This window comes from Salvelinus namaycush, chromosome 3 (genome assembly GCF_016432855.1).
Source record: "Salvelinus namaycush isolate Seneca chromosome 3, SaNama_1.0, whole genome shotgun sequence".
Classification (NCBI taxonomy): domain Eukaryota; kingdom Metazoa; phylum Chordata; class Actinopteri; order Salmoniformes; family Salmonidae; genus Salvelinus; species Salvelinus namaycush.
In genome coordinates, this window is record NC_052309.1 from 73,644,686 (window position 1) to 73,668,249 (window position 23,564).

At 42.8% G+C, this 23,564-nt stretch overlaps 1 protein-coding gene, 1 non-coding gene and 1 pseudogene across 3 annotated transcripts; all 3 read right to left on the reverse strand.

Annotated features, from left to right (window-relative positions):
- Positions 1–2,791: 2,791 nt before the first annotated feature.
- On the reverse strand, positions 2,792–6,322 carry LOC120044023 (annotated as a pseudogene).
- A 2,312-nt stretch (positions 6,323–8,634) lies between these two features.
- trnar-ccu lies at positions 8,635–8,707 on the reverse strand. Its single transcript has one exon. It is a non-coding gene; the product is annotated as a tRNA-Arg (tRNA).
- A 4,399-nt stretch (positions 8,708–13,106) lies between these two features.
- LOC120037821 (PRKCA-binding protein-like) lies at positions 13,107–23,370 on the reverse strand. 2 transcript variants are annotated; one of them, XM_038983797.1, is made up of 13 exons: positions 23,196–23,370; positions 22,460–22,525; positions 19,298–19,409; positions 18,950–19,078; positions 17,875–17,941; positions 17,128–17,217; positions 16,607–16,660; positions 16,450–16,512; positions 16,115–16,248; positions 15,832–15,924; positions 15,654–15,704; positions 15,383–15,527; positions 13,107–14,819 (listed from the first exon to the last, which is right to left on the reverse strand). In XM_038983797.1, exons 2-13 carry the CDS (start codon positions 22,498–22,500, stop codon positions 14,560–14,562), a joined length of 1,239 nt encoding a protein of 412 aa, XP_038839725.1. In that variant the 5' UTR covers positions 22,501–22,525; positions 23,196–23,370; the 3' UTR covers positions 13,107–14,559. The 2 variants fall into 2 exon arrangements, with proteins under 2 accessions (XP_038839725.1, XP_038839717.1); XM_038983789.1 differs by having other exon boundaries at positions 22,460–22,529.
- Between the last annotated feature and the right edge of the window lie 194 nt (positions 23,371–23,564).

Consider the following 23,564-nt stretch of genomic DNA (forward strand, 5'->3'; position numbering starts at 1 on the left):
TATAGCCATATAATTGTCCAGATAATACCTTCATTCTAAAACTACCAGAAAAATCTACACAGAATAAGAGTTCAAATATAGGATATTTCTAACAGCCCTGTTATTATTGGAGTTAACCCAATCTACTCAGATTTGTCTTAGACAATATTTAAGTATAGAAACACAAGTACATAGTTGTCTCCCACAGTATAGGCTTACAGGTTTGTCTTTAGCCCTACACCATCACAAATGTATGTTTTTACATCTAAATGATTATACTGTACCAACAATACTGTAAAGAACAAGTCCTTTTGCTTAACAATGGCCATGTGGTTTTATATGTCAGAATGATGTCCTCTCAGTCGGAGCATTGCACAGTCTTGGTGGTCACCAAAGCAGCATCCCCCAGCTCAGTGGCAGGAAGTGGGATCCAATGCTCCCTCAGACCATTGCACATGAACATGCCACCGACCTCCCCAAGAGAGCCGCTGTAGGTGGACACCTCCTGCCTGAAGCATGTTTGGGGCCCACCGTTCAGCTGAGGACAGGATGGAGGGGCCTCCTCTCTCTGTACCACAGCTGCTGTACAGTCTCCCTCCACAGGTGGCAGGGCTTTAGCTGGAGGGTTAAGTCCTGCCTCTGGTTCACCTGGAACAGAAACAAGAATTATTCTTCCTAAAGAGAAATCTACATCAACATGATAAAGAAGGCCTATACTTCTAATCTGAATCATTGGCAGCAATTGGATAGAGTTAAGAAGAATGTTCTCTCGGAAAAGCAAAATTAATATATACACTACCTTTCAAAAGTTGGGTCACTTAGAAATGTCCTTGTTTTTGAAAGCTAATCTTTTGTCCATAAAAATAACATCAAATTGATCAGAAATACAGTGTAGACATTGTTAATGTTGTAAATGACTATTGTAGCTGAAAACAACATTTTTTTTTTCTGGAATATCTACATAGGCCCATTATCAGAAACCATCACTCCTGTGTTCCAATGGCACGTTGTGTTAGCTAATCCAAGTTTATAATTTTAAAAGGCTAATTGATCATTAGAAAACCCGTTTCCAGCTACAATAGTAATTTACAACATTAACAATGTCTACACTATATTTCAGATCAATTTGATGTTATTTTAAAAATGGACATTTTTTTTTTTGCTTTTCTTTCAAAAACAAGGACATTTCTAAGTGACCCCAAACAATGGAATGGTAATGTATATACAACAATAGGGTAGCAGGTAGCCTAGTGGTTAGAGCATTGGACTAGTAACCGAAAGATTGCAAAATCGAATCCCCGAGCTGACAATGTAAAAATATGTCGTTCTGCCCCTGAACAAGGCAGTTAACCCACTGTTCCTAGGGCGTCATTGTAAATAAGAATGTGTTCTTAACTGACTTGCGTAGTTAAGGTTAAATAACATACCCGTCACCCAATTTCAAATATTGTTAAGTTAAATGGTTGTCCTATGTCTTCTATCTAGCTCAACACAGAGCAAAATGAGGGCTGGTATTCAGGGCATGTATCCCTGAATGTAAATGGAGCTAACCTAGTAATCTCATTACCATTCAGTGGTGTACTCGCATGTAGTTGAAACTGCTGCCATTTGGGTGTTTGTGTGTGAGGTCATTGGGTGTGAAGAATACTTTTTTGGTCCTCAAAAACCAACGGATGTGTGTTAAGAGTTAAATAGACAGTAGGGCAGTCCCCAGAGAGCCTATCAGAGGGGAACAGAAACTAGATGAGCTTCCTGCTTAATGTCTTCAACCCCACTTAACTCAAATGAAAGCACTGAACAAGACACTTGCTGTGAAACACAGATAAAAATACACATTCTCCATTAGCCTCAATGGCATTCCTTACCTGCAGTGTGATTGCGCCTTGCCTGCATTTTGTATATGATGAACCATAGAAACATTGCCAGGATGGAGCCGTTCACTACGACTACCACTGATATCCAGACAGCTGGACTCACTGCCGGGTCGTACTGGGGAGGAACATCGCTACTCCATTTTACAGGTGGGGATTCTGGTGGAAAAGGATGACAAAGTCCCCATAATACTGTATCAATGCTGCTTATTAGTGACTATGCTGCATCCATCACTAAGACAATGGGGAGGATATATATCGCCATATCAATGCCATACTATAGAGAAGCCAGTGAAATAAGTATTTTTCCTAAAAGAAGCACTTGCAGACAATAAGTGAGGACAACCAAGATTAGGGCTCTATTCAATCTGTATCGCTGTAGAAAGGTAAAGGTCATTTCCTATTGCGCCGACATCTGCAGCGTTTACAGTGAATGCAGCCTCTGCTAAAGTGGGTACATTGTCTTTAAATTCCAATCACACTGTAATGTTGAATTTCCGCGATACGGATTGAATAGAGCCCTTAGACAAACCAGAGCAGTGAAACTCACCTGTGGCTGGCTTTGGCTGAGGCCTTGTCAAGCTGACACAGGTGATGAGCAGTTTGTCCCACGTTGTGCCCGGATTACAGGTCTTCTTTGCCATGTCGATGCCTGGTCATGTAATTAATGCCCACACTAGAGAAACCTGCTGCCTCACTCTGTCCTCATGGAGCTGTGTGTGTGAACCAGAGAATAACATACAGTGAAACCATTTGGACCAGACAGAGAGAAAGACATGAGGGGAAAGAAAGGGCAACGGAGGGGAGGAGTCCCTCAACAGACATTTCAGTTCTTCCTTTTGTAGGAAAGGATGAATCACCAATGTGTCCCAAGAGAGAGAGAGATCAAACTTAAACCAGAAAAGTCATATTTGACTGGATAAGATGTGTTCAGCTGAGGGTGCACATAAAAGTGAATAAAGATATGAAAGTTATGGGCACTGTTCAAATTTATTAACAACCATAGAAAATACATTTCTGAAGTGCAGCTTTCCAAGACATCAAACATGTACAAAGTTCAAAAATATTCTTCCATGTATAAAAATAGAAACACCCACCGTAGCAGCAGGCCATGTAACAAACATGAAACATGAGATTAAGAGCCCTGAGAATTGCATTGATATTATCATAGTGAATTCAACATATGACAACATGAATTGTAATTAGTTTCAAGGTCAGGATTTGATTATAATACAAAGGGTACTGAATTTTAATCTAGGTTTAGGTCATTGACCTGAATTTAAAAAGATAGTATTTGGCACCGAACAAACCAGGCTTCAGTCATTTTCTACATTGATTCAGCGTGTTTCAAATGTCTAAATGACAGCAATACAGCAGCAACTCTTAGTCAATGTCCAAGACATAGGTCAACTGAGTGCATGAAGAAAAAAGTAGGTAGGCTATTGACAAAACACACAAAATAAGAATCCCTTAAGCTGGATCATTATTGCAGCATTTCTCCGAGGCTGATTTACTATATTGGACTGTAAATAAAGATGATAGACTTTAATACTATCTGCATTAACCGCCCTCCTCCATTACCCTAACCCCATAGGCAACTCTTCAAACCTTCCCCCCCCCCTCCTCTATGGCACCTCTCTCAGGGCATGAAGAGTGCAGGCTGCATGCTGATGAAGCGGAAGTCGTAGTGGTCTGGCAGACCCTGGTGAGCCGTGCTATTGAAGTCCTCCCAGGAGAAGGGAGGGAGGTCGCCCTGCATCGTGGGACCGTTCACCGCCTCCGCTCTGAAATCCTGCGCCATGTGGAAATCAGTCACCTACAGAGAGAGACAGATGTTTATTACATTATCTTAAAATATTTAGAGATCGAACTGAATGAATGCTAGTAAAAGTTCTGCCTTGGTGTCATAGCATCCTCCTGGGCTGGGGTCTTTCTCCATCAGGTCATTACGGCAACAGATGGACTTGCATGGGTCACCCTTGGAGTAGGGGTCATTTTTGTAGTCTGAAAGAGAAAGGAACATGGTTAACAGCTACTCAAAGTGAGAGCTGAGAGAATGTCGAGAGGAAATTAACTAAAGGAAATAACTAAAAGCTAACCAGAGTAAAAAGAAACGGCCACAGTCAAAGGCAAGGAACGTAGGCGCACCGTTGTATCTCATGATGTGTTTGAGGGAGTCCAGGTCCTTAACCTCAGCCTGGTCCCGACGAAAGATCTTGGCCCGGGGGCAGAGGTCATAGGAGAAGTCCTCCCCGTACTCCTCCCACATCTTCCCATAGCCACTCAGGGTGTAGATCTTTGGGTGGAAAGGCACGTTATAGGAGGGCCAGTAACCTAGGAGAGGAAGATCTTGCTCAATTACCATCTCCTCCACAGATTTTATCTCTGCTAAGTTTATGCTTAAGATGTACATCTATTGGCAGTACTATATCCATATCTGTGTTCCTCACCCCTGCGCAGGGCCCGAGCTTGGTCAGAGAACGTGTTGAAGACGTTGTTGGTGGTCTGGGTCATCATCAGGCCATTGCCCAGGAGGTAGAAGTCATCCAGAGACACCAGGAAGCCTGTGTAGAGGGTGGTCTCACAGTATCTGTTTCTGTACTGTTTAATTCTGAAGCATGTTAACAACATTGACAGTTTTCATGAATAAAAAATATACACATTTATATGAAAATGCAGAGGCGCTACACCTGGCGCTTCCAAAATATTGAAGTATCTCTTCAGCCACGGGTAGTGTTTATACTGTCACAGCAGCCATTATACGGTGCTGTACCTACCTGCGTAGCTGCTGAAGGACAGCTTGCCCGTGGCAGTGTGGGGCTCACTGAGGTAGAAGTCCCCGTGCTTGTAGATGCGCATGGTGGCAGCGTATGTATACCAGCTAGTGGGCAAACAGCAGGTTCTCAAACCCAGGGAGCATCTAGAAGGGGGAGAGAGAGACTGGTGTTGAGTACTATAGAAACATTGATTGTAATGGATAGAGGGAAAACCATATTAAGTCAAGAACAGATCCACACTATTTGATATCACTAATGATCTGTCCAGAATAAACAACAGCAAGAGCAGAATGACCTCTAACCTTAATGAGGGCAGAGCAGTGGCCCATTCCTGGGTAATTTGAAATGTCCGAGAGGAGGCTCAGTGCCAGGGACGAGGGCTGGAATCAGGTCCAGCAGATCTACCACCGCATTCAGGAACTGGACAGCAAACAGGGTCAGAGGCTAAGGTGGGGGAGACACCAGGCAGAAAGAGGTTAGAGATCACATTGTGCCAAGGAATGATGATCCATGAATCTATTGATCCATTCCTAGATATCAGCGTACCTCTTTCCCTTGTTTCTTGGCCCAGTGTGCGACCCCCGCCTGAAGTCCGTCCATCTGGGCCACTATGAAGCCAGTGTGGTGCCACAGAGGATCAGTGCTCCTGTTTAGTTTCACCTGCTCCCTGGTCCACGAGTCCTGCTTCCTGATAGAGCCAAGCACATTTCAAAACCCTCAAAGGACAGGATGCAGATCTGACCTGGCTTTTCACTATGGTTATTGGCCATCATCCCTGAGGAGAAAAAAAAAACCTCACACCATGAAGCGCTCCACTGGACCTAAAACTTCAGGGTCCTTGATCAGCTGGGGATACATGTTGGCGTAGTGCCTAATCATTTGCCTGATGAAAAACAAAATAAGATTAAACATGACAATGTCGATCAGAAATTGAATTGACATGCAACAATGCCCAAGCCACTTACGGTGCAGTGAGGAAGCCGTCTAGGTATCCCGCAAGGAAGTAGGTGACCTCGTCATACTCAAGGGTCTCCCCATACCCTGCACGGATCTCCAGTACACTCCATCCCGTTTGAGAGAGGCTGTCATTGAGGTATCCATATGCATCCCCCTCTTTTTCTATCACTCCTTCTTTCAGTTGGACAGTCTTATGTGTAGCATCCCAGTACACTGTGGCTGCTTTCAACTCTGTAAAGCACGCAATATACACATGTCAACTTTCCACAGAAACATTAGAGGATTTCTTAAAATTGATATTATCAAATAAAAATGTATTGGTTGTGTACACAGATTTACAGATGTTATCACAGGTGCAGCGAAATGCTTATGTTTCTAGCTCCATTTGTGCAGGATAGCCAAAGTTTTTTTTTTTTTAAGTAAAAAAACATTAAATTAATCATTACAGAAACACGATGTGAGCTTTGGAAATTACTGGGTTTATCATTGATTTAAATGGATTCATTTCTGCATTTAATGGAACAAATTGTCTCAACCACGGTACAACCCTTTACGTTTCACTGTAAGTTTCACTATCTGAGATGTCAGCCTATTTCGTCTAGCCTACATGTATACACGCATTCGCTGTGTGTAATCAAATACAGCTCACAAAATAACTTCGGCTACAATGTTTCACTTACTGTCAGCACTGGCGAAAGTCGCAGCAACAAAAAAAAACAAAAGACACAGCCTCTTCATTTCCGTTCGAAGAAAATACAGATTTTAAATGCGTGATTTACAGATATGAATGTTACCTGAATAAATCCCACTATTCACAAAATAAAAACAGTGGGGAACTGAAAGTCTGGTTCAAGTTTATATTTTCCTTATTGGTGGAGCCGGTGGGGAATTTATCACAAATGTGTTTAGAACAATATTAGCATAAGTGGAATCAGTTATTTGCCTTCAAAATAAAAGTTCCTTATTGAAACTGACGCAAACGGATAAAAATAGTGGAATTATACCACAATTGGATTAGATAGTGCTTAACAAGTTTGGAATGTTGTTATATAAATTCAACAAAAGACAATTATTCGTTAATTTGACAAAAAAGTTAGTTGAAATTGCACTGCAGATGTATTTGAATTCAGAATTGCATTGGGGGCATACTTATATGCACTGTACAGCAGTGGTGTAAAGTACTCAAGTAAAAGTACTTTAAAGTACTTCTTAAGTAGTTTTGTGGGTATCTGTACTTTACTATTAATATTTTTTTACAAGGTTTACTTTTACTTCACTACATTCCTAAAGAAAATAATGTACTTTTTACTCCATACATTTTCCCAAAAGTACTAGTTACATTTTGAATGCTTAGCAGGACAGGAAATAGTCACGCACTTATGAAGACAACACATGGTCATCTCTACTTTCTCTGTTCTGGCAGACTCACTAAACACAAATGCATCATTTATAAATGATGTCTGAGTGTTGGAATGCGCCCCTGGCTATCCATCCATTTTTTTATCAAGAAAATGGTGCTGTCTGCTTTGCTTAATATAAGGAATTTCTAATTATTTTGATACTTTTGATACTTAAGTATATTTTAGCAATTACATCTACTTTTGATACTTATTAAGTATATTTAGAACCAAATACTTTTAGACTTTTACTCAAGTAGTATTTTACTGGGTGACTTTCACTTTAGTAACTTTCTATTAAGGTTTCTATACTTTTACTCAAGTATGATAATTGGGTACTTCTCCACCACTGCTGTACAGCCTAATCTATGGATAGTGCACCCATGAAATGGGGTATCAGCCTACTCAGTGACATGCACAGAACACAACTATAGTTAAATAAAGGTTAAATAAAAAATATACTAATACACAAATATTAGCATCTTAACTCTTATTGCAGGACTTTGACGTGTCAAGACCCGGTTACGAACTCAGGTCTCCGGTGTAAGAAACAGTCACTTAGCAAACTGAGCCACTAATAGTCGGCAGAACCCAGAAGATGAGGCAGACACAGCAGTACTTGAGACGGTGTTTTAATAAAGTAAAAAGGAAAGTTCTTCAGGCAAAAATATAAATCCACAACATCAAAAGTAATTCCAAGAGAAAAAGGTAATCCTCCAAGTCAAAAGGTAAATCCACAAGGTGGTAGGTACAGCAGGAAAAAGCCTCAAAAGATAATCAAAAATAAATAAACGAGAACAAAAACAGAGTACCACAAGAGTCCAACTGAAGCAACAAATGTTCACAGCATCGCTAGGGCTGGGTGCTAACTTTCAAACACAGAGCAAAGAACTGAGGAAAACTAAGGGTTTAAATATATTCAAGGGAAACGAGGCACAGGTGCAAATAATAACTGGAAACAAGGGAAAACAAAAGGGTCAAAAAAGCACAATGGGGGCATCTAGTGGCCAAAACCGGAACAATCCTGGCCAAATCCTGACAGACTGTGGGAATTCACCACGCTATTCAGCCTACTGTGTATATTTTTGGTGTGTAAACTCTTCACAGTTGTGTTCTGTGAGTGTCACTGAGTAGGCTGATACCCCATGTCTGGGTGCACAATCCATAGGTTAGGCTGTACAGTGCATAAACTGTAATTATGACCCCAATACAATTCTAAATTAAAATATATCCACATTAAAAAATATATATTCTTCAAATGAACAAATCATTTTTTTGTTGAATTTATATAACAACATTCCAACTTTGTGTAGCATTATCTAGTCCAATTATGGCATGTTTTCACAATTTTTATCAGTTTGCATCCGTTACAATGACGGACTTTTATTTCAAAGACGAACCTGCCGATTCCACTATTGTTGCTCTCGCGAATATTGTTTATGACACACACGTGAATTTACCTTGATTGGTTACCCTCCGTTTTGGATTTCTCACCAGAAGCAAGATCCCATTGCATCAGCCTACAAAGTGAAACAAATATACTCCACTAATGTCATATGTACATACGTTACCAAATATATCATCCAGAATACGATTAATGATCGAATCATAATTTCAATGAAGGAAAAGGAAATTTGACGCAAAAGAATGGTCCACCCCAGATGGGACTCGAACCCACAATCCCTGGCTTAGGAGGCCAGTGCCTTATCCATTAGGCCACTGGGGCGCGTGCGAGCGAACATGCGGGGGCGTGTCCTTTTAAATTTGGAGTAATTCGTTTACGTTCATTTCCCTAACATACACAGCATAGCTTCAAATCAAATCAAATCAAAATGTATTGGTCACATACACGTGATTAGCAGATGTTATTGCGGGTGTAGCGAAATGCTTGCGCTTCTAGCTCCAACAGTGCAGTAATATCTAACAAGTAATATCTAACAAATTACACAACATATACCCAATACACACAAATCTAAGTAGGAATTAATTAAGACTATATACATATATGGCCGAGCAATGTCAGAGCGGAACGGACTAAGATACAGTAGAATAGTATAGAACACAGTATATACATATGAGATGAGTAATGCAAGATATGTAAACATTATTAAGTGACTAAGATACCGTAGAAGGATAGAAAACAGTATATACATATCAGATGAGTAATACCAGATTTGTAAACATTATTAAGTGACTACGATAACGTAGAATAGTATAGAACACAGTACATATGAGATAAGTAATGCAAGACATGTAAACACTATTAAAGTGACTAGTGTTCCAATCCTTAAAGTGGCCAGTGTTTTCTAGTCTATGCCTATAGGCAGCAGCCTCTAATGTGCTAGTGATGGCTGTTGAACAGTCGGATGGCCTTGAGATAGGAGCTGTTTTTCAGTCTCTCGGTCCCAGCTTTGATGCACCTGTACTGACCTCGCCTTCTGGATGATAGCGGGGTGAACAGGCAGTGGCTCAGGTGGTTGATGTCCTTGATGCTCTTTTTGGCCTTCCTGTGACACCAGGCGCTGTAGATGTCCTGGAGGGCAGGTAGTTTGCCCCCGGTGATGGGTTGGGCAGACCGCACCAAATCAAATCAAATTGATTTATAAAGCCCTTCTTACATCAGCTGATATCTCAAAGTGCTGTACAGAAACCCAGCCTAAAACCCCAAACAGCAAGCAATGCGGGTGTAGAAGCACGGTGGCTAGGAAAAACTCCCTAGAAAGGCCAGAACCTAGGAAGAAACCTAGAGAGGAACCAGGCTATGAGGGGTGGCCAGTCCTCTTCTGGCTGTGCCGGGTGGAGATTATAACAGAACATGGCCAAGATGTTCAAATGTTCATAGATGACCAGCAGGGTCAAATAATAATAATCACAGTGGTTGTCGAGGGTGCAACAGGTCAGCACCTCAGGAGTAAATGTCAGTTGGCTTTTCATAGCCGATAATTCAGAGTATCTCTACCGCTCCTGCTGTCTCTAGAATTGAAAACAGCAGGTCTGGGACAGGTAGCACGTCCGGTGAACAGGTCAGGGTTCCATAGCCGCAAGCAGAACAGTTGAAACTGGAGCAGCAGCACGGCCAGGTGGACTGGGGACAGCAAGGAGTCATCAGGCCAGGTAGTCCTGAGGCATGGTCCTAGGGCTCAGGTCCTCCGAGAAAGAGAGAAAGAAAGAATTAGAGAGAGCATACTTAAATTCACACAAGGCACCGGATAAGACAGGAGAAATACTCCAGATATAACAGACTGACCCTAGCCCCCGACACATAAACTACTGCAGCATAAATACTGGAGGCTGAGACAGGAGGGGTCGGGAGACACTGTGGCCCCATCTGACGATACCCCTGGACAGGGCCAAACAGGCAGGATATAACCCCACCCACTTTGCCAAAGCACAGTCCCACCCTCTGGAGAGCCTTGCGGTTGCAGGCGGTGCAGTTTCCATACCAGGCGGTGATACAGCCCAACAGGATGATTTCAATTGTGCATCTGTAAACGTAAAGATTGAAGAGGCTCTGTTGTGCCGCCTTCACCACTGCGGTCCCGTAGATGTAGATAGGGGGTGTACCCTCTGCTGTTTCCTGAAGTCCACGATCATCTCCTTTGTTTTGTTGACATTGAGTGAGAGGTTGTTTTCCAGGCATCACACTCCCATAGCCCTCACCTCCTCCCTGTAGGCTGTCTCGTCATCGTTGGTAATCAAGCCTACTAATGTTGTGTTGTCTGCAGACTTGATGATTGAGTTCGAGGGGTGCTTGGCCACACAGTCATGGGTGAACAGAGAGTACAGGAGGGGGCTGAGCACGCACCATTGTGGGGCCCTGGTGTTGAGGATCAGCGGAGTGGAGGTGATGTTTCCTACCTTTACCACCTGGGGTGGCCCCTCAGGAAGTCCAGACCCAGGGCCTCGAGCTTAATGATGAGCTTGGAGGGTACTATGGTGTTGAATGCTGAGCTATAATCAATAAACAACATTCTTACATAGGTATTCCTCTTGTCCAGATGGGATAGGGCAGTGTGCAGAGTGATGGCGACTGCATCGACTGTGGATCTATTGGGGCGGTTATCAAATTGAAGTGGGTCTAGTGTGTCAGGTAAGGTAGAGGTAATATGATCCTTGACTAGTCTCTCAAAGCACTTCATGATGACAGAGTTGAGTGCTACGGGGCGATAGTCATTAAGTTCAGTTACCTTTGCCTTCTTGGATACAGGAACAATGGTGGCCATCTTGAAGCCTGTGGGGACAGCAGACTGGGATAGGGAGATTGAATATGCCCGTGAACACACCAGCCAGCTGGTCTGCGCATGCTCTGAGGACACGGTTAGGGATGACGTCTGGGCCGGCAGCCTTGCGAGGGTTAACACTTTTACAGTGCCTTGCAAAGTATTCATCCCCTTGGCATTTTCCCTATTTTGTTGCATTACAACCTGTAATCTAAATAGATTTTTATTTGGATTTCATGTAATGGACATACACAAAATAGTCCAAATTGGTGAAGTGAAATGAAAAAAAGAACTTCAAAATATATATATTTTAAACGGAAAATTGGTGCGTGCATATGTTTTCACCCTCTTTGCTATGAAGCCCCTAAATAAGATCTGGCGCAACCAATTATCTTCAGAAGTTACAGAATTAGTTAAATAAAGTCCACCTGTGTGCAATCTAAGTGTCACATGATCTGTCACATGATCTCAGTATATATACACCTGTTCTGAAAGGCCCCAGAGTCTGCAACACCACTAAGCAAGGGGCACAATGAAGACCAAAGAGCTCTCCAAACAGGTCAGGGACAAAGTTGTGGAGAAGTACAGATCAGGGTTGGGTTATAAAAAAATATCATAAACTTTGAACATCCCACAGAGCATCATTAAATCCTTTATTAAAAAATGGAAAGAATATGTCATCACAACAAACCTACCAAGAGAGGGCTGCCCACCAAAACTCATGGACCAGACAAGGAGGGCATTAATCAGAGGCAACAAAGAGACCAAAGATAACCCTGAAGGAGCTGCAAAGCTACACAGCGGAGATTGGAGTATCTGTCAATAGGACCACTTTAAGCAGCACACTTCACAGAGCTGGGCTTTATGGAAGAGTGGCCAGAAAAAAGCCATTGCTTAAAGTAAAAAATAAGCAAACAAGTTTGGTGTTTGCCAAAAGGCATGTGGGAGACTCCCCAAACATATGGAAGAAGGTACTCTGGTCAGATGAGACTAAAATTTAGCTTTTTGGCCATCAAGCAAAACGCTATGTCTGGCGTAAACCCAACACCTCTCATCACCCTGAGAAAACCATCCCCACAGTGAAGCATGGTGGTGGCAGCATCATGCTGTGGGGATGTTTTTCATCAGCAGGGATTGGCAAACTGGTCAGAATTGAAGGAATGACGGATGGCGCTAAATACAGGGAAATTCTTGAGGGAAACATGTTTCAGTCCTCCAGAGATTTGAGACTGGGACGGAGGTTCACCTTCCAGCAGGACAATGACCCTAAGCATACTGTTAAAGCAACACTCGAGTGGTTTAAGGGGAAGCCCAGACCTCAATCCAATTGAAAATCTGTGGTATGACTTAAAGATTGCTGTACACCAGCGGAACCCATCCACCTTGAAGGAACTGGAGCAGTTTTGCCTTGAAGAATGGGCAAAAATCCCAGTGGCTAGATGTGCCAAGCTTATAGAGACATACCTCAAGAGACTTGCAGCTGTAATTGCTGCAAAAGGTGGCTCTACAAAGTATTGACTTTGGGGAGGGTGAATAGTTATGCATGCTCAAGTTTTTTTTGTGTCTTATTTCTTATTTGTTTCACAATAAAAAATATTTAGTATCTTCAAAGTGGTAGGCATGTTGTGTAAATCAAATGATAAACTCCCCCAAAATAAATTTTAATTCCAAGTTGTAAGGCAACAAAATAGGATAAATGCCAAGGGGGTGAATACTTTCGCAAGCCACTGTAAATGTTTTATTCACGTCGGCAACGGAGAAGGAGAGCCCACAGTCCTTGGTAGCGGGCTGCGTCGGGGGCACCGTGTTATCCTCAAAGCGTGCGAAGAAAGTCACATGTAAACATGTGATCCAAACAATCAAGTTATATTTTGTATCTTAATAACACACAGAATGGTTACCAAATATTTTTTTGCAGAAACTTTAATTAAATCAGAATAATTAATGTATCCTTCTGCCACACAACATGTAACATAAACAAAGACAGAAGAGCTAAACACAAGATTAAAACACCCATAATAAATAAAAATATTCAATATCTTCATAAAATAAGACATTCTGGAAGCTCCAGCAATGTAAATTCCAGTATATTCTTTATATTGTAAATCCTTTATGAACCCATGGTTTTCACAATGGATACATACTGTATTTGAATAATACATGAAGCATAGAGGAAAATAAAAACAATTTACACAAAAATATCAAATTGGTATAATGTTCAAGGTTCACTTTGTTTGTGGAACTGAGCAAGAGTAGCAATGTAACCAGATTAAAGCTTCAGCACAAAATCAATACAGTTCAGTAGTTGACAAATCAAAACATAAGACAAAGGTCCCTTTGATTAAATACATTCCAATTTGAAAGAACACAGCCCTCTACTGCACTTGTTTTACGATTATTAAACTGTAGTGGGGCTGAGAATCTAGCATCGGGTGCAGCAGCGAGACAGAGAAATCCTTAACAATGACAGAAAAAGACAAGTAACAAAAAACACACTGGAATTATAACATTTAATTTGACCGAGGTTCCTTCATTCAGTTTAAAATGCTGTTTGGGCTGAACCTTGCCCTCTCATCCTTTACAAGTGATTTGTACCTCACTCTGTTCAGCTACCCCATTAAAATTCCATGTGGTTTAGTGCAGATAGAATGCAAAATATTGAGTGGGACTGATAAACTTGTAACATCAGGGCTTGTGTCAATGGAAAATGAGTCCTATTTTGGTCTGTGGCCAGCCCTGGTTAATGATCACTCTTAATCATGTGCTCGCCCCAAATGACTACATCATTTTATTGGGAACAGCATTTAACCGCTGTCATCTCATCAAGACAGGACTGGCCACTTGTTGAGAATAGACTCGTCTGTCCACATATGATTCAAATGAGACTGAAGGCACCCCAAACATATATACACTCCTAAACTGAAGCATCAGCACCTAAAACCTGTAGATAAAAATACACTTTGCTCAATCATTCTTTAACATACTATGCTGCACTCATTTAGCAACGATATAACATTTTTTTTAGGGAAATATCATCCACCAATCTGATATGCGTGTTTGGTAGGAACTAGAAATAAACTTGCAGAATAAACTGACCCAGAAAAAACCCATTGAATCAATTCAAGCCCCACAAAGTTAGTTACAGTGATGGCTGTCAGTTGTGGAAATGGTATTGGTTACAGTAGGTTGCAATAGTTAGTTCCAGTACAGTTGAATAGCAGCAATTCACAGTAGTATTTTCCATTGTGATGACTTTGCTGACCATTTCCACATATTTAACTAATCATTGCTAAGTAAATGCAGAGTGGCAGTTGATAGATGTAGGTGGAATTTTGCTCCAGAAAACAATCATTAACTCTCAATAATCATCAATCAGTTTTTCAGCACCGTTCTCAGCCTGCTTGCCAGCACCCCCATCCTGTTCTTCACTTCCTCCTCCCTCCTCCTCTTCCTCTTCTTCTGTGAAGGAGCGTGACTGGCTGCCGTAGTTGATCATTGTGCGTGAGAGGTCCACCTCGATGGGGAAGACGTCAGCATCCTTCAGCACGGCGTAGCACTCGTCGTAGTAGCGCGACATGCCTGACACAAAACGCTGCAGCTGGAACACGATGTCCTGGACTGAAGGGAAGCAGGAAGGGAAAAGGGTGTTAACACGCACCCTACCTTTATACCACACTTTAGACAGATCTGGTATTTCCTAGCAGTGCAGATGTCAAAGAAAGGGTTGTTTACAATTAGTAGGCCATCTGTGCCGAGAAACGCTCAGCCTGATACATTAGTATATCGTGAAGCAGGGAGAGAGGGACTGATCATACATTGGATAAAATTTACCCACACTGGGCACAGATGTCAGTTCAACGTCTAGTTTTGATTTACATTTGATTGTTGAATTCAAGTTAGTTGAAACCTCAATCTAAAATAATTATTATAAAGTTGGGTGGGGGAAAAAATACAACATTCCCTTGCGTTGATGATTTTGCAAATCCAATCAGTTTTCCATGTGGAAACAACGTTGATATACCCAGTTTTTGCCTAGTGGGAAGGCTTATATCCATTAGTAATGGGCAAACAGAGAGAGACTGTTTGGAGAGATACTCTGTCCACTTATTACAGGTAGCTGGACAGAGCGTTAATGGAGAGGATGATTCTCCTAGGTAGACAGACACAGAGAGAGAACAAACCATGTTTCTGGTCCAGTAGCTCAATCTTCTCCAGCACATCCTTTCTCATCTTGGCGAACCGAGCACGGGCCTCCTGTCGACACCGCAGCACAAGCCGGTACTCGTAGTTCCCGGTGCCGACGCGATACATAGGCTCTCCCATCGCCTAAGGAAACACACAGATATATAAGAAAAACTAAATTAAACACGCTACATAGATCCACTTTGTTACTCAATGACATCAGTGTTTCTGTGTGGACTACAGGCATAGGAAGTAAGGTAAGGTACTCACAATGCAGCTGTACTCTTCATCGTCCATCTCCTTCACTTTCAGACAGTAAGACTGGAACACAAAATGGATTAACCTTTACACCAATGACTAACACATTAGAAATAAACGCTTCGGTTCAGTTTAGACCCTGTTTTTAGTTGATCAATGTTGACATTTTGAATAAGGGGTCTGCTCTCACCAAGTACTCAAATTTGACGTCCAGGTATTTGCGGATGGTGAGCTTGGTGTCTGGTATAGCCTTATGAAGGTAGGTGTTCAGGTCATGGAGCATCTACAAAACAGGAGACAGAGAGGAACATGATTAATTGATTCCCAATATATATATGGATGTGTGGGGATGTAAGTTATCTAATCTAGGTATATGCAGGAGTGAATGCAAGCTTGTTGGGGTGTTGGCATATGAATCCTGTTAATGGTTTGTGTATTGATTTGACTGTTTGTTAATGTCTTCTACTACTCACTGGCTTGATGGTCTTTAGCAGCTGGATACCGTACTTCTCCATGTTGCGATGGGCCTCAGCAAACTTCACAAAGGCCTCACTGGCTGCAGCCTGAGGCTCCCGTACCCCGATCACAGAGAACACATCCCCAAACGCTGAGGGTCGTCCAGGCAGAGGGAGAGAGTGGAACAATCAAACATCATCCAGTCTCATGGCATGCAACACATTACTGTAAATACAAACCTGTTCACTTTCAGTGTGAGGGAGCTTGAGTATGATCATAGTACATGGTTATATTGTGTCTAGATCTGTAGTTTAATATAATGTTTGTGTAGTTTCAAGGCGTGGTAACTCACCTCTGTGTGTCTGAGAGAGTTCAAAGAAGGCTCTGAGCAGTCTTTTCGTGTGCTCCATCAGGCCTGTAAAGAGACAAACAAGGACAGTGGTGCATGAAGAGGGGAGAACGTATGAAGAATGTCACACATAATAACATTACAATCATTTAAAAAAGACCTTTGTACAGCTCTGCTGTTTTCTCCAACTCCTCCAGTCTCTTCACCAGACCATCTGAAAAAGAAAAGGGCCTAGTATGAGGACACTTACAGTAGTAGCATAGTGCCCCTCTCCGGTCCTCTCAGATGATATCAGTCATCATGAGATTGCACAGAGCTTATGCAGTGGCCGTGTCCGAATACCCATACTAGCATACTAGATAGCATCTGAAAAAAAGTTGTGACATATTTTAAATAGTACTCCGAATGAGTCATCTAATACGTGATTGCGTTGACTCCCGCCATTCGTTCATTTTGGTATTCTGCAAGATCAAATGCCGAAATGAGTATATAGTTTAAGTATGTAGTACGCTAGTATAGTTATTCGGACAGGGCCAGTATCTTAGGGGTGATGTCAACTAAATTGGCTTCAATTGACTGTAATTGGCTTCAAGTGTATGCAATGAGGAAAGTAAAGTCAGAAATAATAGAAATCTATAACATGGCCAGACGGATGGACAGCGTGTTTTGTCCCAGTCTCACCATTGCAGAGTATGGCTCTGCTGAGCCCCAGAGCGTCAGCTGTACCAGAGCTCATGTTCTCCACCAGGCGGTGCTTCACCTTCTTCAGCACTAAAACACACCAGATAACACACATCACAATGTAAAAACATACTATGACGGTAGCATCTGTCGGTCTGGTGAGTAAGAATGGTACTCTACCCATATATAGGAAACTGCCAACATAAAGGAAACACTTGAGTAAATGAGGGATACAATGTACTGTATATTGAAAGTAGGTGCTTCCACACAGTTGTGGAATTAGAGTCATGTATAAAAATGCTAGGCAGGCCCAGTTGCCCAATATTTTGGCTACCATGGCTAGAAAATATCTTAGTGACTTTGCAAGAGGGATGATTGTTGGGGCAAGTTTGACAAGAGCTTCAGTGACGAAGACTGCTCAATTTGCTGATGTTTCACGATATGCCACGGCCGTGCCAGTCACCCGATCTCAACCCCATTGAACACTTATGGGAGATTCTGGAGCAGCGCCTGAGACAGCATTTTCCACCACCATCAACAAAACAACAAATTATGGAATTTCTTGTAGAAGAATGGTGTCGCATCCCTCCAGTAGAGTTCCAGACACTTGTAGAATCTATGCCAAGGAGGTTTGAATCTGTTCTAGCGGCTTGTGGTGGCCCAACGTCCTATTAAGACACTATGTTGGTGTTTCCTTTATTTTGTCAATTACCTGTATATTTTAGAGATGTATTCTGCGACTGTTACCTATGTCCAGTGACTTCCCCTGTTTGGGGTCAGCCTGCAGCTTGTTGTAGTGGATTGTTGCTTCTCCCTGCAAAGACAAGAGGAATGAATGGAAGAGATAAGACAGTCACTCAAACACCACCTCAGTATAATTAAAACCATGGTGCAAATCTACAGACACTTCCCCCAGGGGTCATATTACTCTAACTAAAATATATAGCCTATGGAGTTCCCCCAGGCAATACAGTATTGATAGATCTACCTAACCTGACATTGGCTTTCTCCCCTGGTTAGTCTGGGGACTCGCGTTACAGGCAGGTTATAGTCAACCAGGTATTGCCAAACAATCCATGTGTACAAAGTGTGTCTGCAACTAATTTCAACTGAAAATCATGAAGGACAAGACTGCACAATATAGCAGTCTTTAAGCCAAACAAAGGTGCTTCTGCAAGTGCAGGAACATAAGAATTACAGATCCTCTGATAAAACTGCACAAAGTTTGCAAGTAATATCAATAAATACCACTGTGACAATTTAAGCTCAGTGGGCATAGCATGCAAAAAAATGAAAGAGTCAGCGAAACCTAAGGGCAACAATGGCACATACTAATCCTTTATACAGACAGTGGAGCATCTCTCCCCATCTCTCTAATCCTGAGCACAGACCATGGTGGGGTAGTCATTGAACTCGCATAGCTTCCTGTGTCATCACAATGGATTTAAAAACAACAGTGCCACTCCACACTGGTGACGTGAGGGTCCAAACTCCTGGCTATTGTCCTGTTCTCACTAGCTCCGCTGAATGATCTGAGGTGTCCATATTATTTAACATCTAGTAGTGACCGCAGCCCTTTTCAGACTGACTGGTAATTTACTGCTAAAAAACACAGAATCCAGAATTAAATACTGTGGCTTTGGACTTTATTTTTATCTACTGGTAAGTGTTAGTCTTGTTAGTCTTGTCAGTGTTGGTACATGGTTTGGGTTGTGTGGCTAACAAAAAAATAACTATAGGAAATACACTAACTGGTTTGTAGTCTTTTGCAGTATCAAACCAAAAATGATTGAAAAGCTGATTCCAAGCCCTCTTATTGTACCTGGACAGCCTGAATCATCTTTGCCACCTCCACCTTTGTCTTGCCCTTCACAGGTTTGCCGTTCACTCCTGTGATCTCATCGCCAGCCGCCAGAGTCCCCTCCAGAGCAGCAGGGGTGTTGTCAAAGACCTGACAGAGATCCCAGTTACAGGTAAAGAATAGATCCAATAATGACAAAAACCAAGCCATAAGCCTTAAAACAAACTGCTTTAAGAAAGTTCAAGATAATGGTTTATACAATGCATCTATAATCTAATGTTTCTGATTTAGTTAACACTCTGGATACATAGCTACTGAACCAAACAACCGCTCTAATGGACTGAGGTACAGTATAGAGGTACATAATACCTGTACAATGTAGAGACAGGGACAGTACTGCGCCCCACCCCCGATGCTGATCCCTATCAGGTTCTGAGCATCCTTCTTCAGGGATATAGTCCCAGGGACTGTAGGGATCCCCCTGTTGAAGAATAATTGGAGATCTTTTTAATACATTGTCTGTCTAGTGTCTACAATATGATTTGGGAAAGCAAGCGCTGTCAAAGCCAATTAGATTAGATGTACAGTGCATTTGGAAAGTATTCAGACCCCTTCACTTTTTGGTACGTTACAGCCTTATTCTAAAATGTATTAAATCGTTTTTTTCCTTCATCAATCTACACACAATACCCCCATAATGGCAAAGCAAATACCCTTTACTCAGTACTTTGATGAAGCACCTTTGGCAGCGATTACAGCCTCAAGTCTTCTTGGGTATGACGCTACAAGCTTGGCACACCTGTATTTGGGGAGTTTCTCCCATTATTTTCAGGTCTCTCAAGAGATGTTTGATCAGGTTCAAGTCCGGGCTTTGGCTGGGCCACTCAAGGACATTCAGAGACTTGTCCCGAAGCCACTCCTGCGTTGTCTTGGCTGTGTGCTTTGGGTCATTGTTGTCAAGGTGAACCTTCGCCCGAGTCTGAGGTCCTGAGCGCTCTGGAGCAGGTTTTCATCAAGGATCTCTCTGTACTTTGCTCCGTTCATCTTTCCTTTGATCCTGACGAGTCTCTGAGTCCCTGCTACTGAAAAACATCCCCAAAGCATGATGCTGCCACCGTAGGGATGGTATTGGCCAGGTGATGAGCGGTGCCTGGTTCCCCCCTGATGTGATGCTTGGCATTCAGGCCAAAGAGTTCAATCTTGGTTTCATCAGACTAGAGAATCTTGTTTCTCATGGTCAGATTCCTTTAGGTGCCTTTTGGCAAACTCCAAGCGGACTGTCTTGTGCCTTTTACTGGAGGAATGGCTTCAGTCAAGCCACTCTACCATAAAAGCCTGATTGGTGGAGTGCTGCAGAGACGGTTGTCCTTCTGGAAGGTTCTCCCATCTCCACAGAGGAACTCTGGAGCTCTGTCAGCGTGACCGTCGGGTTGTTGGTCAGTTTGGCCAGGCGGCCAGCTCTAGGAAGAGTCTTGGTGGTTCCAAACTTCCTCCATATAAGAATGATGGAGGCAACTGTTGTTGGGGACCTTCAATGCTGCAGACATTTTTTGGTACCCTTCCCCAGATCTCTGTCTTGACACAATCCTGTCTCGAAGCACTACAGACAATTCCTTCAACCTCATGGCTTGGTTTTTGCTCAGCCATGCACTGTCAACTGTGGGACCTTATATAGACAAGTGTGTGCCTTTCCAAATGATGTCCAATCAATTGAATTTACCACAAGTTGACTCCAATCAAGTTGTAGAAACATCTCAAGGATGATCAATGGAAACAGGATGCACCTGAGCTCAATTTCGAGTCTCATGGCAAAGGGTCTGAATACTTATGTAAATAAGGTATTTCTGTTAGAAATGTTTGCATATATATATATATATACACTGCTCAACAAAATAAAGGGAACACTTAAACAACACAATGTAACTCCAAGTCAATCACACTTCTGTGAAATCAAACTGTCCACTTAGGAAGCAACACTGATTGACAATAAATTTCACATGCTGTTGTGCAAATGGAATAGACAAAAGGTGGAAATTATAGGCAATTAGCAAGACACCCCCAATAAAGGAGTGGTTCTGCAGGTGGTGACCACAGACCACTTCTCAGTTCCTATGCTTCCTGGCTGATGTTTTGGTCACTTTTGAATGCTGGCGGTGCTTTCACTCTAGTGGTAGCATGAGACGGAGTCTACAACCCACACAAGTGGCTCAGGTAGTGCAGCTCATCCAGGATGGCACATCAATGCGAGCTGTGGCAAGAAGGTTTGCTGTGTCTGTCAGCGTAGTGTCCAGAGCATGGAGGCGCTACCAGGAGACAGGCCAGTACATCAGGAGACATGGAGGAGGCCGTAGGAGGGCAACAACCCAGCAGCAGGACCGCTACCTCCGCCTTTGTGCAAGGAGGAGCAGGTGGAGCACTGCCAGAGCCCTGCAAAATGACCTCCAGCAGGCCACAAACGTGCATGTGTCTGCTCAAACGGTCAGAAACAGACTCCATGAGGGTGGTATGAGGGCCCGGCGTCCACAGGTGGGGGTTGTGCTTACAGCCCAACACCGTGCAGGACGTTTGGCATTTGCCAGAGAACACCAAGATTGGCAAATTCGCCACTGGCGCCCTGTGCTCTTCACAGATGAAAGCAGGTTCACACTGAGCACATGAGCACATGTGACAGACGTGACAGAGTCTGGAGACGCCGTGGAGAACGTTCTGCTGCCTGCAACATCCTCCAGCATGACCGGTTTGGCGGTGGGTCAGTCATGGTGTGGGGTGGCATTTCTTTGGGGGGCCGCACAGCCCTCCATGTGCTCGCCAGAGGTAGCCTGACTGCCATTAGGTACCGAGATGAGATCCTCAGACCCCTTGTGAGACCATTTGCTGGTGCGGTTGGCCCTGGGTTCCTCCTAATGCAAGACAATGCTAGACCTCATGTGGCTGGAGTGTGTCAGCAGTTCCTGCAAGAGGAAGGCATTGATGCTATGGACTGGCCTGTCCGTTCCCCAGACCTGAATCCAATTGAGCACATCTGGGACATCATGTCTCGCTCCATCCACCAACGCCACGTTGCACCACAGACTGTCCAGGAGTTGGCGGATGCTTTAGTCCAGGTCTGGGAGGAGATCCCTCAGGAGACCATCCGCCACCTCATCAGGAGCATGCCCAGGCGTTGTAGGGAGGTCATACAGGCACGTGGAGGCCACACACACTACTGAGCCTCATTTTGACTTGTTTTAAGGACATTACATCAAAGTTGGATCAGCATGTAGTGTGGTTTTCCACTTTAATTTTGAGTGTGACTCCAAATCCAGACCTCCATGGGTTGATAAATTTGATTTCCATTGATCATTTTTGTGTGATTTTGTTGTCAGCACATTCAACTATGTAAAGAAAAAACTATTTAATAAGAATATTTCATTCATTCAGATCTAGGATGTGTTATTTTAGTGTTCCCTTTATTTTTTTGAGCAGTGTATATATATAAAAACCTGTTTTCACATGTAGAACATGAAAAGGATGCAAATCATATTTACTTACAGTTTGTCCTCCTCCAACTCATAGTCCATGTCTGTGAACATTCCAGGACTGTTTATCCTGTATAATCTGGCTAAGAGGAAAACAAGAATGGCATTGATTAATCTTAGTCTATAAAGACATAAAAAAAAAAAATTAACTAGTTACGTCACACAAAATTCCATCCCAGGTTAAGGTTGCCAATGCTGACACAGTAAGTGTAACAGAATATGTGGGCAACAAATATAACTAGAAAGTTTTATTTGCTGGCAAGAAATTGGAATTAGCTAGTCAGTTAATGATGAAGCCAACGGTAGATAGCTGAGCCTAGCTTGAACCAGTACCTGGGCGACGATGAATATGACGAGATCGTCGTCTTCACAAGCACAGCTAGTCGGTCCTGGTTCAAGACTAGCTAGGCTTTTATTTAACCAGGCAAGTCAGTTAAGAACAAGTTCTTATTTACAATGACGGCCTACCCCGGCCAAACCCTAACGACGCTGGGCCAATTGTGCGCCGCCCTATGGGACTCCCAATCACGGCCGGTTGTGATACAGCCTGGAATCGAACCAGAGTCTGTAGTGATGCCTCTAGCACAGCGATGCAGTGCCTTGGAACGCTGCGCCGTAGCTAGCCACTTCCCTAAAAAATTGTTAGCTTACTTGCTTGCTAGGCTACCCAATGTTGGCAGCTGTCAGCAGTATGTATATTGCAAATGAGCATGATAAAAAAGAAAGGTGGCCACTGGCCAGCTATTTACCTCCGACAGTTGATGACGCGCGTTGTTATCTTAACACAAACGTTTATCTCATGCCCCTGGGGAATGTTTCTTTAAATGTACATTTTGTTTTAGATTATTTTGTATTTCTTCGGACCACTTCACGGGTTATTCATCTGTCAAAAAGAAGATTCTGTTTACTTGTCCTCGTCACTTCCGGGAATTTGGCGGAAACTGTCACTGATTCCTTTTTCCTCTTTCCCCATAGATATTTTTATTTATTAAACAGTAACATTCAAAACAGCGCTATCCTGAACCCTTGGGACGTCCCACCCTTACCTTAAACCCTACCCTAACCATAATCCTTACCTAACCTTAACCCTTACCTTAACCATTTAATGTTTCTACTTC